Source organism: Typopeltis vanoorti, chromosome 13, assembly GCF_054136105.1.
Source record: "Typopeltis vanoorti isolate ZY-2024b chromosome 13, IOZ_Tvanoo_1.0, whole genome shotgun sequence".
Classification (NCBI taxonomy): Eukaryota; Metazoa; Arthropoda; class Arachnida; order Uropygi; family Thelyphonidae; genus Typopeltis; species Typopeltis vanoorti.
In genome coordinates this window covers 25,138,199-25,156,108 of record NC_143561.1, presented here as the reverse complement: position 1 = coordinate 25,156,108, position 17,910 = coordinate 25,138,199, and the positions used below count along the sequence as shown (strand labels likewise).

General features: G+C 37.3%; 1 protein-coding gene across 2 annotated transcripts in view; it reads left to right on the top strand.

Moving 5' to 3' along the window:
• Positions 1-17,910, top strand: part of LOC150099996 (uncharacterized) — a 135,586-nt gene that overhangs the window by 25,559 nt on the left and 92,117 nt on the right. For both annotated transcript variants that reach the window (XM_090402471.1, XM_090402472.1), the window contains exon 2: positions 6,922-8,121. In XM_090402471.1, coding sequence (XP_090258597.1) covers positions 6,934-8,121 — 1,188 coding nt within the window. In that variant the 5' untranslated portion in view covers positions 6,922-6,933. The remainder of the gene's footprint in view (positions 1-6,921; positions 8,122-17,910) is intronic.

Genomic DNA, 17,910 nt, shown 5'->3' with positions numbered 1-17,910 from the left:
CGTTTGTCACCTTGTTATAGTACATAAATAAGTTAATAAAACATGATCTCCCTTTAACAAACCCATGCGGACAACCACAGAGAATACTGCTGTTATCAACCCATTTCTGTGTTCTAGTTCTCACCAATCTCTGGAATACCATCACCACAACTCCAGATATACAGATTGGCCTATAATTTTTAGCCACAGCCTTATCACCACCGTTATGCAGTGGAACAATTTTACCTTCTTTCCACTCTCTCTCTCTCTCTCAGAACCTGTGCTGTTGTAAGACTTATTAAATAGGCATACCAATCTACTGGGTATTCCCTGGAATGTTCCCTTAAGACATGGTTATATGTCATCAAATCCTATTGTCTTATTGACATCAAGTTTATTTATTTCCTTATATACCTCCTGCTCACTCACAATTAAGCCATCCTCTCCTATGATCTCTACACTTGAGTTTCTCATGATTTCACCCTGATGAGGATGAAACATTCCTATAAAGTGATGTGATCACTGAATACTATAATAATACCTTCTGCAGCAGTTATCATTCTGCCATTTTCATTCATGAACATCATCTTACCATTATCATTCTTCCTTCTACTTACTATATATCTAAAAAAAACTCTAGAGTTTTTTTTTTTTTTTTTTTTGCCTGATTTGCTAATTTCTGCTCATATCACACTTTTGCTGTCCTTACTTACTGAGTCACTTTCCTGGCTTGTTCTTTATACTCTTCATATAATTGATTATTACAATTATCTATCTTGTACTGCCTCCAAACTGCTCAAAATTCATGCTTAAGCTCCACATTTATCCATTTTACACCTACCTTATTCTGCCTTTTGCCTTCAGAATACATTCACACATTGATGCTATTATGTATTTCTTTGTCAGTTCCCATGCAGCATTTATTTCCTTACCACTCAACTCCTTGTTCCCTGTCACAGCTCAAAGCTGTCACTTAAGCTTTTTATAATCACCAGCCTTATAATTCCACATATATCATTTGCTCACAGAAGTCTTCATATGGCTAGCCACAACCAATGTGATCACTTCATAATCACTCTCACAAACTAGAGTAAAGTACAAAACCCCACTCACAGTTACATCTTCTGATGAAACGATCAGATCTACACTCTCAGTCCTTGTGTGCCTTTCTTTACATGGTTCCTGAGATAATTATCTCTGAAGAAATTTAAATTCATTTTCCTTATTCCCAAATGCTATCTCTTCGTTCCAGTCTATACCACCATAATTAACATCGCCTATAATATTTACCCTTCCTTTGTTCACTAACTCAAGTTGTTTATACATTTCTTCATCAACGTCGTCCACATTCCCTGGCCTACAGCAACATCTCCCTAAACATGTCTTCCTGTCAACCTCTACCTCACAGCACACTGCCCCAAAACCATTGCCATTATATCCCTCTTTTCATGTCTACCTTATGAGGACATAATTTCCCTGTTATCATCATCAGCACTCCCCCACCTCCTTTCTTATCCTGTCTATACTCGCTCAAAATCAATATACCCTTCCATTTCTATTTCCATTAAGATATCATCTTCATTCAACTATGTTTCACTTATTCCAGTGATTTTGAGGCATATAAACCCTATCAGTTAAACATTTATATTCTTTATTTCTGATATTCCAGGCATTTTTAAATAAACGATGTGAAGGACTAGCAACAGATGATACCTGAGAACCAAATTGGAAATCCTGTGTCTTGTCTTGAATAAAGTGGTCTAATGCAGGATGGTGCAGAAAAGGGAGAAGAATTGAATGAATTTATCTCCAAGAAAATTATGAATGTCAGATTATTTAACATTTTAACATTTATAGGAATAGCTAACTGAGTAGTGCTTGAAATAAATTATCCAAAAAAAAAAATTAGCAAATTATCTGTTACAATAACTGATCCCACTTCCAAAGAAATATCTTTACTCATTTGAGGTTGACCTATGCAACGCTTTACTTTGCTTTGATACTCCTTACTAAGAGAGTTTAGTCCACCTTTACTACAAGTTGCCTCAGTCCTGAAGATACTTCAGGTGCAAACTTTGTTTGCTTACACTTGGATTGAATGTGTGTAGAAAATGTAGGGAGAATGCAGAATTGAAGTGTATTTCGGATCGTGAGTGTGATATTTTTGTCAACCTTCAGAATGAAGGAAACAGGGATATGACAAGAAACGGCAAGGTTGTACATGAAAATTGTGAGAGTGTGAATGTAGAAAGTGTGAATGATAGTATAAATGGTTTCTCAGAGAACAAAAAAGATGAGATAGATGCATTGAGTGAGATCGCGTTGTTGAATAGTGCGATAGAAAGAGCAAAACAGCAGCTAGAGTGCATGAACAAAAGTAGACTGAATGAACCAACCAATAATAAAAGGTATGACAGGAAAAATAGACGTATGAATGTGAACATGAACAAAATGAAGGATAGAGTGCTGTATGGAGACTCGTTAGTACGAGGTGTGTTAGTAGAGGATTTGACAAAATCGTACCAACCTGGTGCGACCATAAAGGACGTAACTGCGTCTATTAGAGAGCAAAAGGAAAGGGTGAAAGAAATGATTGTTGTGGCAGGTACGAATGATTTGAAAGGAGATAAAATGGAAATGATAGAAGACCTGAATGAATTGTTTGAGGTAGCAAAAGAAAAGAGTGAGAGAGTTAGAATGATTAGTCTTTTGCCACGGTATGACAGTGAAATGTTTAAAAGGAGGGCTATAATTGCAAATGACTTTATGCGTGGGTTATGTATGACGAGTGGTGTGGAATTTGTGGATGTGTGGAGTGAGTTTGATGGGCGAAAGGATCTATATAAGATGGATGGCTTGCATTTGAATGGTTACGGTGTAAGAAGACTTGAGAAAGTGTTGCTGAATGTAGTGGATGTGCAAATTCAGGGAAACTAGATTTGTTAGGGGGGGGGGGAGTAGAGATACAGTCCTTATGGAGGCAGTTGAATGTAAGAATGAATATAATATGCCAGAGCAAATAAGGACAACAAATCTGAGTGGGATAGTTAATATAAGGCATCAAGGTAGGGTTGGGGCTAATGGGGGTCTTAAATTCATGTACACTAATACTAGGAGTATTAGGAACAAGAAGGAAGAGTTTTTGGCCATGGTTGGCACTTCCAGACCACAGGTTATAGGTATTAGTGAAACATGGCTGACTGTAGATGATATAACTAGTGGGATTGAATGTGATGGGTATAGTGTGTTCAGGAATGACAGAGAGAATAAAATGGGGGGAGGAGTATTGTTGATGATAGCTGATGAGCTCCAGCCAAGGAGAATAGAAGTTGAATTGCAGGATAGAGAAAAGAGCACATTTGAGGCCATTTGGTGTGAGATTGTGGCTAGCAGAACTAAATATACAATTGGGTGCTGCTATAGACCAGGTGATGGAAAAGATGGTGGTGACAGTATGCCCAAGCAAATAGAAGAAATGGGTGGAAGGAGGGTGATTATTATGGGAGATTTCAACTATGGTCGCATTGATTGGAGTGAGGAGAGGACACACGGGAGGAAGGAACTGGATTTTATGCGGTTGTTATTAAGGGATAACTATCTGCGACAGCATGTAATGGAAAATACTAGGGGTCAGAGAGTGCTTGACCTAGTAATTACATCTGAGGATTTGGCTGTAACAAATATGACCACATTGCCACCAATCGGTGAGAGTGATCATAGGGTCTTAACTTGGGAGGTGGCTAAAGGTGTAGAATTTTCAATTAAGACAGGGTACATGTGGAATTATCGGGCTGGAAAGTATGACAAGCTTAGGAGTTTGATTGGTTCAGTGCCATGGCATGTACAACTGCAAGGACTAGAAGTTGATAGTGCATGGGAGGTAGTTAAGAAGTGCTTGCATGAAGCAATGGCTGACTGTATACCTAGAGTCCGAATAATAAATCAAGTAGGGGTTAAATGGATGAATAACACCATTAAGCTTGAGTTGCAAAAAAAGAAACAACTATGGAGGGAATTTAAGGAGAAGGGTGACCGGCAGGCACATGAACGGTATAAAGCACAGGCCAGAAGGGTGACGAGTGTGGTAAGAAAAGCAAAAAAGGATTACGAAAGAACATTGGCCATGCAGGCTAAAGAGAATCCTAAACAGTTTTTTAGATATGTAGCAAGTAAAAGGAAAAATGTACATGGCAGATTGATTTTAAAGAATGACGATGGTAGGGAGGTAACTGAATTAGTTGAGATAGTTGAGTTACTGAGTGAGCACTTTGCAAAAGTATATCATCCAGGTGGTGACATTGCAGAAACGAATAAACCAGTAGATTATACGGGAATTGTGGTTAATGAAGTGGAGGTGAGTAGTCTATTGCATAACCTCAATGTCAATACATCTGTGGGATTGGATGGTATACCAGCTCGTGTTGTACGAGAAGCAGCTAAAGAATTGTCAGTACCCTTGACCATTTTGTTTAATTTGAGTCTCGGGTCTGGGTTAGTCCCGAGCGGGTGGAAAGAGGGGAAAATAGTTCCACTGCATAAAGGTGGTTCCAAGACTGCTGTAGTAAATTACCGACCGATTAGCATATCAGGAATCATTGTCAAGGTCTTAGAGAAAATAGTCAAGAGGAAAATACAAGATTGGATAGAAGAAAATGGGATACTGTATCGGGGACAGCATGGTTTTGTGAAGGGTAGGTCATGCCTCAGTAACTTGCTCACGTATTATAACACAGTGACGGCTGAACTGGATAAGGGTAATGGGTTTACGGTGATTCTACTGGACCTTGCCAAGGCCTTTGACAGGATTCCACATGGAATTCTAATCAGTAAATTGCAGCATATGGGAATGGACATAGGGTTGGTGAGATGGATAGGAGGGTGGTTGACGGAGAGATATCAGAGAGTGGTTTACTCGGGAGTAGAGTCCACAAGACGGCCTGTGACTAGTGGTGTGCCACAAGGATCTGTTCTTGGACCACTGCTGTTTAATTTGTTCATAAATGATATAGGAAATGATCTGAGAGGAACAGTTCATTTGTTTGCGGATGATGCGAAGTTGGGTAGGGCAATAGTGAATGCAGATGACGTAAATTTTGCAGGATGATTTGGATAGATTGGAGGTCTGGGCTAAGGAGAATGGATGTCAGTTTAATGTGGCAAAATGTAAGGTTATGCATTTTGGGGTGAAAAGATTGGCGGCAGTTTACTGCATTGGTGGAACCGTGCTCCAGGAAATTGATGAGGCACGAGATTTAGGAGTGTTGGTAGATAGGGAATTGAAATTTAGGGGACACATTGCAAAAGTGACCAAAACAGCTCATCAAATCACTTGGTTGCTGAAGAATACGATGACAAGCAGAGACAAGCAGGTTATTGTTCCTCTGTATCGAGCCTTGATAAGACCCCATCTAGACTACTGTGCTCAGATTTGGTCACCTAGGTTTCTTCTTGATGGGGAGGAGGTGGAGAGGATCCAGAGGCGAGTGACCAAGATGATAGCAGGTCTGTGGAATGAACCGTATGAGAACAGGTTGAGGATTTGTCGGTTGCAAAAATTGGTTGATAGGCAGAGGAGGGGAGATATGATTGAGACATTCAAATTACTGAAGGGTTTCTATAAAATTAATTCAGAAGATATTTTTGAGAACAGGGCTGGTTGTGGGAGGACTAGGGGACATCCATGGAAACTGGGCAAAAGTGTGGTTAGTAAAGGTGTTAGAGCTGGGTTCTTTACTTTTAGAGTAGTGAATGAGTGGAATGCGCTCCCTGAGTCTGTGGTGGATGCTGTGACAGTGAATGAGTTTAAGGCGAGGTATGATAGATACTGTATGAATGTCAAATAGTTGTGATGAATATGATTTGGGGCCTCCCTCGATGAGTCCAATGACTCCCTGGAGTTGCCCGTAATAATAGTAATAATAGTAATAATAAAGGATTAAACTAAATTTATTATACTCCTTCTTAACAAAATTCTCTCGTGCTTCTGGTAAATCCAGATCTGTGCCAAATGATAGCATCTGATCACCAGAGTTAGAATCACTAAGAGATTTCTGGAACTTCTTACTCTTCTTCCTGCATAACAATTGTGATTCTTCTCTACACTGTTGCTGTCCAGCAGTGTCAGCAAAACCTGAGTATTTGAGTTATGTCTAGGAATCTTCTGTTGCATATTAACACTTAAATATTCGTATATTACTTCCTCAAAACTTCCTGCCCTAATTAGGATCTGCTGTTTCCAAAAGTGAAGAAAGATGATCATACATGCCAGTTTCACCTTTCACTTACCGAATTGCCATGCTTTTTGTATGATATCATCTGTGTGAAGAATCCTCAGACATATAGAAAGATGTATATGTTGGCTCATATTGAGTTTATTTAATGGTTTTAATTCACAATGCAAGACAATAATAAATTAACAACAATCATTTCATAATGGGAACAGTCTAAAATTGTAGCATACAACACAAAGAACTAAATTCCTAAATGGTGCCATCTGTTGTTAAATAAAGAAAGAGAGAGAGAGAGTTGATAAGTATTAATTGGCTCTTAAAATGACTGCCTCCCAGATCTAAATAAATAAATATATTATTTATTTTCTTATTATTATTATCTTCTGTTGTCTATTAAAACTGGTAAAAAAAAACTCCACAATAGTTAGCAATTCATTGTTGTAATCAATAATACAGTTGACTATCACTACAGCAAACACCATTATAAACAATTTCCTCACTATAACTGCTGACAAGTCCCAACCCAAGTTCCCTAGACACAATGCCATGCTAAAAAAATTACCATAGCAAACTATTCATTATAGAAAAATTATTCATGCATTCCCTACAAGTTTGCTGTAGTGAGACAACTTTATAGAGTTTTCTTATTGAGTCTACATAAAGTTGTTTATGCTTATATGTCTAATACTAATTTTCATTTCTTGTTTTGTAGGTAAACTGAAAAATGTCATTTAATCCTCCAGCTGGACTGTGGTCAGTTCCTGCACCCTCTCATCCAACAGGCTGTTCTCCATGGCCTAATGTTACTAACAGAGAAATTTCATCTTTTTCACAAGGTGGAAAATCAGCTAATCTTCCACTACCATCAATCCCACAACATTCTTTAGCACCTTCAGAAAATGTAAGACCATCAGGATCACCACAAATGTATTTTCATCAAACAACATCATTGCCACCACCACCAGTATCACCATCAGTGCAAGTTCAGTTTTGTTCTGCTTCCCAGTTTCAGCAGAACCAACCACAATCATCACTATCAATCCAGCTAAATCATCCACAATCAGTAGTAGCAACAGTGCCTCAACCAGTACTCCCTCCCCCATCATCAATAACAACTGCATTGCCACCACCACCACCATTACCATCAGCATTTGCACCATCATTAGCACCAGTAGTACATTCAATAGCATTGGCACCATCTGCACTTCCACCTTCAGTGGCAATGACACCAACAGGCCCATCAGCACTCCCACAATCAATAGTAAGAGTGACCACACCTGTGCAAGTTGTACCATCGATAGTTTCAGCAGTACCATTATCAACACCTCCACCACCTTCAACTTCTTTATTACAAATACAGTCATCACATGGTTTTAACTTTCAGAATAATTTAAACCAGAACATCAGCTCCTGGCCTCCAGGCCCTTCTCCAGTAAACAGATATCAACTAAATCAGCAACAGCAACAGTCATTTCAGACTGCCCCTCCTCAACATCAACCACCACCACCATCTTCAAATTTTCTTAAACAAAACATTCCAGTCACCTCAAGTAATGTGAATCATGTTTCAGGTACTCCATCTGTAAATCAATCTTCATTATTCCTTCCTTCATCTCATTCTGCTACTGCTGCTATTCCGCCTCAGCAGCCAATAACTTCTGCAAATGCAAATTTTCTACCTCACCATAGTGACCTAAATATAAAACAGCCTCCACCTCTTTCACTTCCATCATCTGCCAACATTTTTCCAAAAATGGATTTTGTTCCCACTTCTGTTCAGCCAAATATGCTTGCCCAGCTACCACGTGTTGAATCACAGAAAGATAGTGATCAGAGATGGTTAGAAAGCTGGCTTGCCAAAAGAGTAAAGCCTTCTCCAGTCAGCACTGAAACTAAAACTACATCAATAAAAGTAAGTTAACTTTCATTCATTATGAGGTTGTTTGAAAAGTTTGGTAAAAAATAAAAGTTAAACATTTTTTTTTTGAAAAAAATCACTTTTATTTCTAAACATAGTCTCCATCGAGGTCTACACATTTGGTCCAGTGAGTTTCCAATTTTTTTCATCCCATCTAAAAAGTAGGATTTGTCAAATTGTGCAAAATAGTCATAGTTTGACAGCCTTGATGACATCCTTGTTCGAAGCAAAGTTTTTCCCACTGAGCCAAATTTTTAAGTTTGGGAACAAGAAGTCACATGGGGCAAAGACTGTGCCATTGCCATCTGGCAAGCAAAGTGTTCACACATAGGTGGATCATCTACCATCAATACAGTGGATGTGGAACCAATTTGTGCAATTTTGTCATTGCGATTGCCAATGTGTGCGACGGTGCATTGTCTTGATGAAAGAGCACTTTTTTGTGTGCCAATCTTGGCCATTTTTTCTTCAGTTCTTCTTTTAAACAGTCCAACAATGATGCATAATAGACTCCGATAATTCCTTGGGAATCCCAAAAAAACAGTGGCCATCACCTTCCCAGCTGATGAAATGGTCTTCGTTTTTTTTTTTTTTTTTTTTTTTTTTCCCCTTCACTGGGTATTGTCCACTGTTTTGATTGCTGCTTGGACTCAGGTGTGTAGTGGTGGATCCAAGTTTCGTCTACAGTCACGAATCAACACAAAAAATCCTGCAAATTGCAATTAAACATCGGCAAACACTGCATTGAAATGTCTTTTTGCATGCTTTTTTGATCGACAGCCAACAGTCACGCCACCCATTGTGCACACAGCTTTTTCATGTGCAACTGAAGCCTACACACACAGGAAGATACCTACATAAACAATCACATCATCATCCAGTCCAACAGTATGCATTTTAAAAACACTTACACACAGAACCATTTGTTCTAACGATACAGCTCTGCCCACAGAACTCCAATATTTGCGCCATACATTCTTAGCCAACAGCTACAATCCCTACAAAATAGATAAAATACTACATAGGGCCATTAATCTGTCCTCCCCTAATACACAAGAATACAACATGACCATTTCTATTCCCTATATCAGAGGTACGTCGGAAAAGATAGCCAAAGTTTTCTTGAAACATGGCCTTCACACTACTTTCAAACCTCATGTCAAGCTGGCTACTTTGATCTGCTCACCTAAGGATAAACTTCACCCTTTAGCACACCCAGGAGTGTATGAAGTTCCTTGTGACTTGGCCTATTATGGGTAAACAGGAAGATCAGTGAACATCCGCCTGGAAGAACATGAAAGATACATTCGCTACTATTACTATGGCAAGTCGGGACTGGCAGACCACGCTTTGGACATTCCTTCACACAGGATTAGATGGAGGAAAACGAATGTGCTATTTAGGAGTCATTATAGATCTGAAAGGTTATTTTTTGAATCAGCAATGGCTTTGAAGAATTCTTCCAACCTTAACAAATATGGTTGCATCAATTTGCCAAAAATTTGGGAGACGGTTATCCTAAGAAAAACTTCTGCATAGCTGTTTTTTTTTTTTTTTTTTTCATTAGAGGGCACCAAAAATAGTACTTTAGATCTTTTGTCTTTTGCAATTATATTGTTTCACTCGCTCACTGTCGCGTGTACATGTGTTGTGCTCTGATGCTGAGTTGAAAATCAACGAAATATAAGCGTTAATAAACCATCTTTGTGAAAAAAGTGTGTGGTGTTGTTAATACAGTGAAAAATAAGTCATGAATAACCATCAACACCTAAGCTTATCTGTTAGATTGCTTCCTACAAATTCAACAAGCCTTTGACCTCTCTTATTTCTTTAGCCAAACCTTGCACACCTAAAGCACTTTCCTCATGTTGTTTAACATCCACTTTACAGTTAAAATCATCCATTACAATTTTCCAGTGACATGTACTATCTCTGATAGTGTTGGAGAAATCCTCATAGAAATTATTAATTTCTTCATCTGAATTGACTGGAAGTGGGTGCATATATTTGACCTATGGATCATCAAATGGATTATATCCGAAAAATGAGCAGTTGAAAAACGAGGCTTTTTTTTTGGATATAATCCGAAAAAAAAAGGTATGTAAAGACTCCTTTACATACCTTTATGTTAAAGATTGAAATATACCTGTCTTGAAAGGGGGAAAAAAAAGTACAGAAATTATTTTTAAAAAAATTACATCTTGGCCCAAAGAAATTACCAAAAAGTAAAATTCTTCCATGTCAGACATATATATATGAGGATCATAAAAATTTACAAACTTAATAAACCACAAGTTACAACTCCACTTACAAACTTACTTAACATTAGCAAAATCACCCCCCCCCCCCCCCACACACACACACATGGATAACTCTTCCTCCATTAAAAATTCTGTTCACTTTAAAACTATTTAAATTTTAATTTAAAAAAATCTTAACTTGAAAAATTCAGCAATCATGATGAGCTTTGACATTACTTTATTATTTACTAATGTGATTTTGACAGATACCTTTACATTGTTAAGCCACATTTCCCCTTCTAACATTTTTGAATTATTCAGAATTATGTTTATTATGAATTATGTATTTTGGTATTTTTCATTCAAAGGAAAAATATACAAACAGCTTGATAGAACTGCAGTGAGTTTCTCTTCTTTCTCTCCACACTACCACTAGCCAGTTCTTTATCTTATTCACTACTTCCCTGTGTTTTGCTGTTATTTTATTTTATTGTCATTAATAATAGCAGAAGTGAGGGTGCTGTTGTTTACAGTGAAATAAAGAAGACACGTAAACTTGTTTCATTAGATACTAAGGTTAAAATGATTAAATTTAGTGACAATGATACGTCGAACACTGAGATAGGCTGCAGACTAAACTTACTCGCACTGCTGTTGCAGTTGTTTAAAACAAAGATAAAGTTCTTAATGAAGTGAAAAGTAGTGCTACACTAGTTAATACTACAATTATTCATAAATGTGACAATCTTATTGCCTAACTGGAAAAACTTCAAATAGTGTAAGTTGATGACCAAACCGGTTGGCATATTCCCTTAAGCCAAGCTATTCAAGAAAGCTTTTTCATTTGTGAAAATTATTCGAAATTTGTCATCTAAATGTGATATAATGAAATGCTTTCTTTACATCATTTACGCACAGTGTGATTACTTTAAAAACTTGGGGATAATCTTTTTGAATGGCATAATATCAAGTGGAGTGATGCGGGAAGACATCATAATGGAGAATTAGACATTGAAACTTGTTTATGCCTGTGATTCCATAGAAGGTTCTTCTAAGTAAGATGGAATTTTTTTGAGTCTTTAAATTTCTTTATTAATTTATTTAGCATATAATGGATGACAACAATTGTGAGACCCATACAGGTCACTATTTTATGAAATTAATATAAAGTAATTGGTTGTTGCAATGTAATCTTTATCTGTAAATTGTATATGTTTTCTGACCAATTTGCTTGTATATGAGGAAAAAGCTCCAGTTTCTGGGAGAAAACACCCTGCTACCTCTCTATGAGATTGGCTCACTCAACTTCAGTTGAAAAGTCCAAATTAAGATTCCTCTTGTCACCATGAGAATCAACCTTAGGTTGTCCTCTCTGTCTATTTGCACTACAGAAGTACTGTGAGTGTTTAGAGAAGGAAGCTGAGTCAAAGATAAAAGGTAGTCTGAGATCTAAACAACAGAGTAGGAAATATGGCATATGGAAATGTTTTGGGAAATTTTGACAAGAGAGCAGAGCTAATAATCATGGTTAGTGCCTGCTGGATTTCTGTTCAGGACATCGACTACTCATTACTGATATCATGTTCCAACATAAAGACGTGCAATTCATATAGAGAGAGAAGACACAAGCAATACACTAGTTTAGGACTCAACAGTAATTTAAATAGGATTTGAAATAGGAAAACCTTGTAGACCTGGTAGCAAACTGCAGAAAACATTGATTGATTCAGGCAGGAAGCATGGTAAAGTTGTCTGCAAGGATAAAAAAAAAATTAGAACACCATCTGTGGACTCAAGAAATTAAAGAGTTAGTCATGGAAAGGAAAAGAAGAACATCTCTTAATAGTTCTTCACAAGTAAGTGAATTAGCATGTGTCCTGAGAGAATACATAGAAAAATGTAAGAAAATAAAGTAGTCTGTAAAAGTAGCTAAACAAAAGTCATGGGAAGACTTTGGTAAGAATATAGACAATAAATATAAGGAAGGTAGCAAAATGTTTTGTGGGCTATTGAAAAAGCTTAGAGTACTGTAAAAGGAATTAGAAACAAACAAAAAAATAAGGATAATATAAAAACTAATGATAAAGAAATTCTGGATATCTGGAGTAAGTCAACAGAAAGATTGCAAAATGAAACATGAAGCAATAGAAGAGTGGTAGAAAATATTCAAGAGGAATGCATTCAGGAGTACAAGGAGTACATATTAATACCAGAGGTAGAAAAACCCATCAAAAACCTCAGATGGGATTAGTGATATTTGACCAGATCATGGTATAAAAGTTTTGCAGTGGCTGTTGATGTTAAATAGGTGTGACAAGAGTGCACATGAACTCTGCTGCTGTTCATCATTTATATGAATTACAGTATGAAGAAAAGTTACATTTGGCCTGATATCAAAATTGGAGACATTCAAATCAGCTTTTTACTTTGTGTTGATGATGTTGCACTCTTAAATAAATCCCACACAAGTCTTCAGAATTCTCTAACTAAACTGAATAATAGTAATAGTTGTAATAAATTTTGTATGAAAATCAGCAATAAAAAAGACCAGAACATCATCAAAACGTCAACTGCATCTTAAATGGTAAACTTATAGAATAAAAGGTAAAACATTTTGGTAATTTGGGCACAGTTTTTAGTGAAGATGCCAAATTAAATATGGAAATATATAACAGAATTAGAAATCTGGTATGGTAGAGAGTCAACAGAATATGTGGGATAAAAAAGAACTTAGTCAAAGCACTCAGCTAGCTTTATACCAGACAGTGTTCACATCAATTTTAACCTATGGATCTGAAAGCCAAGTTAGAAATAAAATGCATAATCAGATGCTAGAGATCACAGATATGAGAGTTCTGAGAAAAATTAGGGGAATGAATTGATGATATCAATGCTAGAATAATGTTAAAAGTGTGGAAGAAACTTGATATTGTTAGCATTCGGAAATGTGTGAACTGAGCTAATGTAAATTAATAATAGTCAAATGCCTTCAGATGGCTTCCTCACTGGGTTTTAAATGTTTCCTGCAGATAGAAACAGCTTTATAGATATTGAGGATATTATAGATCCATTTATTAAAATAAAGAGCGAAAAGGCTTCAGTTTGATGATCCAAAATTATATAAGTAAAATGAATATTAGATCCAGTATTATTTCAAAGCTGAATATAGAAACTATGAAAGTTTCATAAAAATAAGTTGACCAGAGAGCTTACAGGAATACACTCACCGCCATTCATGAGTTTCCTTAACGTGGACTTCTTAGAAAACATAAACACTGTCGAAGTGTCTATATATTCGCTTTCTTTCTATTAGTCCATTTTGATAAGGTTTCACTGGCCTGACAGCTGTTTCAAAGTGGTTGGTTCTCCTCAGAGACCATGCAGAAAACTGGTTCTTTAATTGGTTCTCTAACTAAATTGAATTACAGCTGTGGCAAATTTCAAATGCAGATCAGCAATAAAAAGAACAAAACTATGAAAAATAGACAGGGACATAGAAAACTTCAGTTACAAAATATTACAACACAACAAGCAAAATATTTCAGCTATTTGGGCACAATTTTGAGTGAAGATGGCAAATTAATTCTGGAAATAGACAACAGTATAAGCGAAGCTGGTACGGTGGGAAACAAGTTGAATAAATTTATATGGAATAAGAGAGAATTTAGCCAAAACACTGAACTAACAGTATACAAGTCAGTGTTCAAAAGTTATGGATCTGAGAGTTGTGTTAGAAATAAAGCTCTTAATCAAAGATTAGACACCACAGCTATGAGAGTTTGGAGAAAAATTAGAGACCTGAACAGATGGCATCAATGGCAGAATCATATTAAAAATGAAAACATTAGCCTTAGAAAGGAACTTTACGTTGTTGGCATTCAAGCATGTGTGGGTAGGATGGTAATCTAAGGTGGTATGATCATTTAGAATGGGAGTGGAAAAGTTAGTTAGACAGGTGTTTTTTTTTTTTTTTTTTTTTTTTTTTTGCCAAGATAGTAGGAAAAAGACTTAGAGGAAGACCAAGGTCTAGGTGGATCGATTCAGTCATAAATGCCTTGTCTTAAGCTTTTCACGAACCATTGAGGTTCTTTAGCTGTGGACCTCACAACTGCGACTGTCTTGAGGATTAGGTCGTTGGCCCTATGCCTCCTGGTGTGTCCTATGTCTGTAGATGCATGTGTCATGGGACTGGTTTGCCTGTTATGGGGGATGAAAAATCTGAGTTTCCAGGTGAAAAAAACCCCTACCTCCATATGAGACCGGCTAACTCACCTTTAGTTGAAAGAGACCAGATAAAGGTTCCTCATGTCATGGACAGGAATCAAACCCAGGTTTGATTCCTGTCCATGACATGAGGAACCATTTTGCCTGTTATGGGGGATGAAAAATCCGAGTTTCCAGGTGAAAAAAACCTCTACCTCCATATGAGACCGGCTAATTCACCTTTAGTTGAAAGAGACCAGATAAAGGTTCCTCATCTCATGGACATGAGGAACCTTTTGATTCAGTCAGTATCTTTTTGATACTGATTGAGCTATGGTGGCTCTCGTAAGTACCTTAGAAGAATGAAATGTTAGATATGACAGTATTGGAGTGCTGACAAATAATAGACTAATTTGGAAGGAAATTGTTGATAGGAGATTATTAATAATGTAACCTTAATCATGCAGTTCTGTAATAACTGCCTGAACACCCCTTGGAGATCAGGAAATTGATGATGATGATGAAGAGAGAAATGTGTTTAATTGTGTTTTACAATTAAACATGTCTCTGGTATAGGGATTTGCTGCTTAAATGTATTATGAAGAAAGAGGGTGTTCGCAGGCAAGTTTTTCTTGTGCTGGTCTTTAATCCAAATGAACAGTGCATTCTCCATTTTTCACATCACTTTATCCCATACATAAGCTGCCCATTTAGCAGTAAGAATTCCACCAGTTTGCACTGCTCCTCTGATCTCAATTTCTTCTTTAGTTATTTATCACAATATTTTCATTGTTGCCAAACCTGCAGCCTGTGGGCACCTATTTGAGCCCTTCTGGACATTTATCTAACATCTGCACTTTCTTGTTCAAATTCATTAATAACTGGTAATTAGTTTGCGGAATTAACAACGCATATAAAGTATATTAATTAAAGGTAACTTTAATGAATAACTTCTATATTTCGGCAATGTCACATTGCCATCTTCGGGAACATAAAGATATGGTATGTGCACTCAGGAACTAACACAAAGCAAATGAGGAAGAAAGCAAGAAACTAATATTGTTCCTAAAGTCCTAATGGTGCCCTCTTGCGGGCTAATTTGGTAGTCTTGGCAGTTGGGCTGAAGTTCTCATAATGAAAGTCTCCCAAATTTGGGGCAGTTTCATGCACCCAAATTTGTTGAGGTTAGGAATGTTTTTTAGAGCTGCTGAAGATTCTTTGAATAATCTTTTGTATTTAAACTTGCTGCGATGGATTATTTTTGTTTTCTTCCAACGAATTTTATGGTGGGTATCTAAGGCATGGTCTGCCAGCCCAGAGCGGCTGTACTGGTGAAACCGGATGTAGTCTTGGTGTTCTGAAATCCTGATATTTGTTGTTCTGCCTGTTTGGCCAAAGTAGGACAATTTGCAGCTGCAAGGGACCTAGTATACACCAGGTAGGTCTAGGGGAAGTGGTTGGTCTTTGGTAGAGCAGATAAGGGATGCCAACTTTTTATATGGTCTGTAACAGGAAGTAAGGTCATATTTTTTGAGGATATTGGTTATTTTTTCAGAGGTGCCCTGGATGTAGGGGATGGTGATAGACTTGGTGTAATCTTTATTGTGGATGGGGGGGGGGGGGGGGTTGTGGTTTACAGGTTTTAGTATTATTTGGATTTTTTTTGGGGTTATAGCCATTGGCTAAGAAAGTGTTGAGGATGTGGTTTAGTTCAATAGTCAGGGCCTTGTCATCTGAGCAGATTAATTTTGCCCTGTTATATAGTGTTTTTATCAGTGTTTTTTCAGTGTTTTTCTTAGCCAATGGCTATAACCCCAAAAAAAATCCAAAAAATAAAAATACTAAAATATATATAATGGGGTTATAGCCATTGGCTAAGAAAAAAACTATGAAAAACACTGATAAAAACACCATATAACAGGGCAAAATTAATCTGCTCAGATGACAAGGTCCTGACTATTGAACTAAACCACATCCTCAACACTTTCTTAGCCAATGGCTATAACCCCAAAAAAATCCAAATAATACTAAAACCTGTAAACCACAACCCCCCCCCCCCCTCCACAATAAAGATTACACCAAGTCTATCACCATCCCCTACATCCAGGGCACCTCTGAAAAAATAACCAATATCCTCAAAAAATATGACCTTACTTCCTGTTACAGACCATATAAAAAGTTGGCATCCCTTATCTGCTCTACCAAAGACCAACCACTTCCCCTAGACCTACCTGGTGTAGGTCTAGGGGGGAGTGGTTGGTCTCTTCAGTAGGAGCCATGCCCAAGTGGAGATACCAGGCAGAAGCATTAGCAGGTCATCTCCACCTATAGGAGTTGCCAAATGGTGTGCCACCCTTTTTTAATAAATTACTCTGGATTTAGAGAAAGATGTTGAAAGTTTATTTTTCACTTGGTTAGAGTATAATAAATTTAGTTTAATCCTTTATCCAAGTGTGAGCAAACAAAGTTTGCGCCTGAAAGTATCTTCAGGACTGGGGTAAGGTGATATAACACCAGGGCACTCCTTGCAATGGTGGAGCAAGCTACCAACACTCCTATCTCAGTATCTCCCATAATGCAAAACACATTCTCAATACAATTCTCAAACACATTCTCAATAAAGGTTGAAACTAGTCTGGGTTGTGGCCCTTCCCTTAATGCATAACATTAGCCATATCCGCAAGGAGTTGTGTTTTGCATTATGGGAGATACTGAGATAGGAGTGTTGGTAGCCCTGGTGTTGTATCACCTTACCCCAGTCCTGAAGATACTTTCAGGCGCAAACTTTGTTTGCTCACACTTGGATAAAGGATTAAACTAAATTTATTATACCTTAGTACCTCCCACTGACGAGACCTCAATAAAGGTTGAAACCAGTCTGGGTAGTGGCCCTTCCCTTAATGCATAGCAGTATACATGTCCGCAAGGAGATGTGCTTTGCATTATGGGAGATACTGAGACAAGTGATGAGAGCTCGGTCCACCTTTGCTCAGAGTTGCCTGATGTGCTACCTTACCCCAGTCCTGAAGATATTTTCAGGCGCAAACTTTGTTTGCGTACACTTGGATAAAGGATTAAACTAAATTTATTATAGTCTAACCAAGTGAAAAATAAACTTCCAACATAGATGACAGTCATTGCCAGACGGAAGATGTCTAATTTCACAACCACCAATGCGAAAACACGAATCTTCACATATGGAAGCCCAATTGTATGTATATACACATGTAATTATATAAACTAACATGAAGAGTAAGCATTAGTAAACATATATGTATATAATTGTTTGTGTATATATATATATATATATATATATATATATATATTAATTATGCTCTGG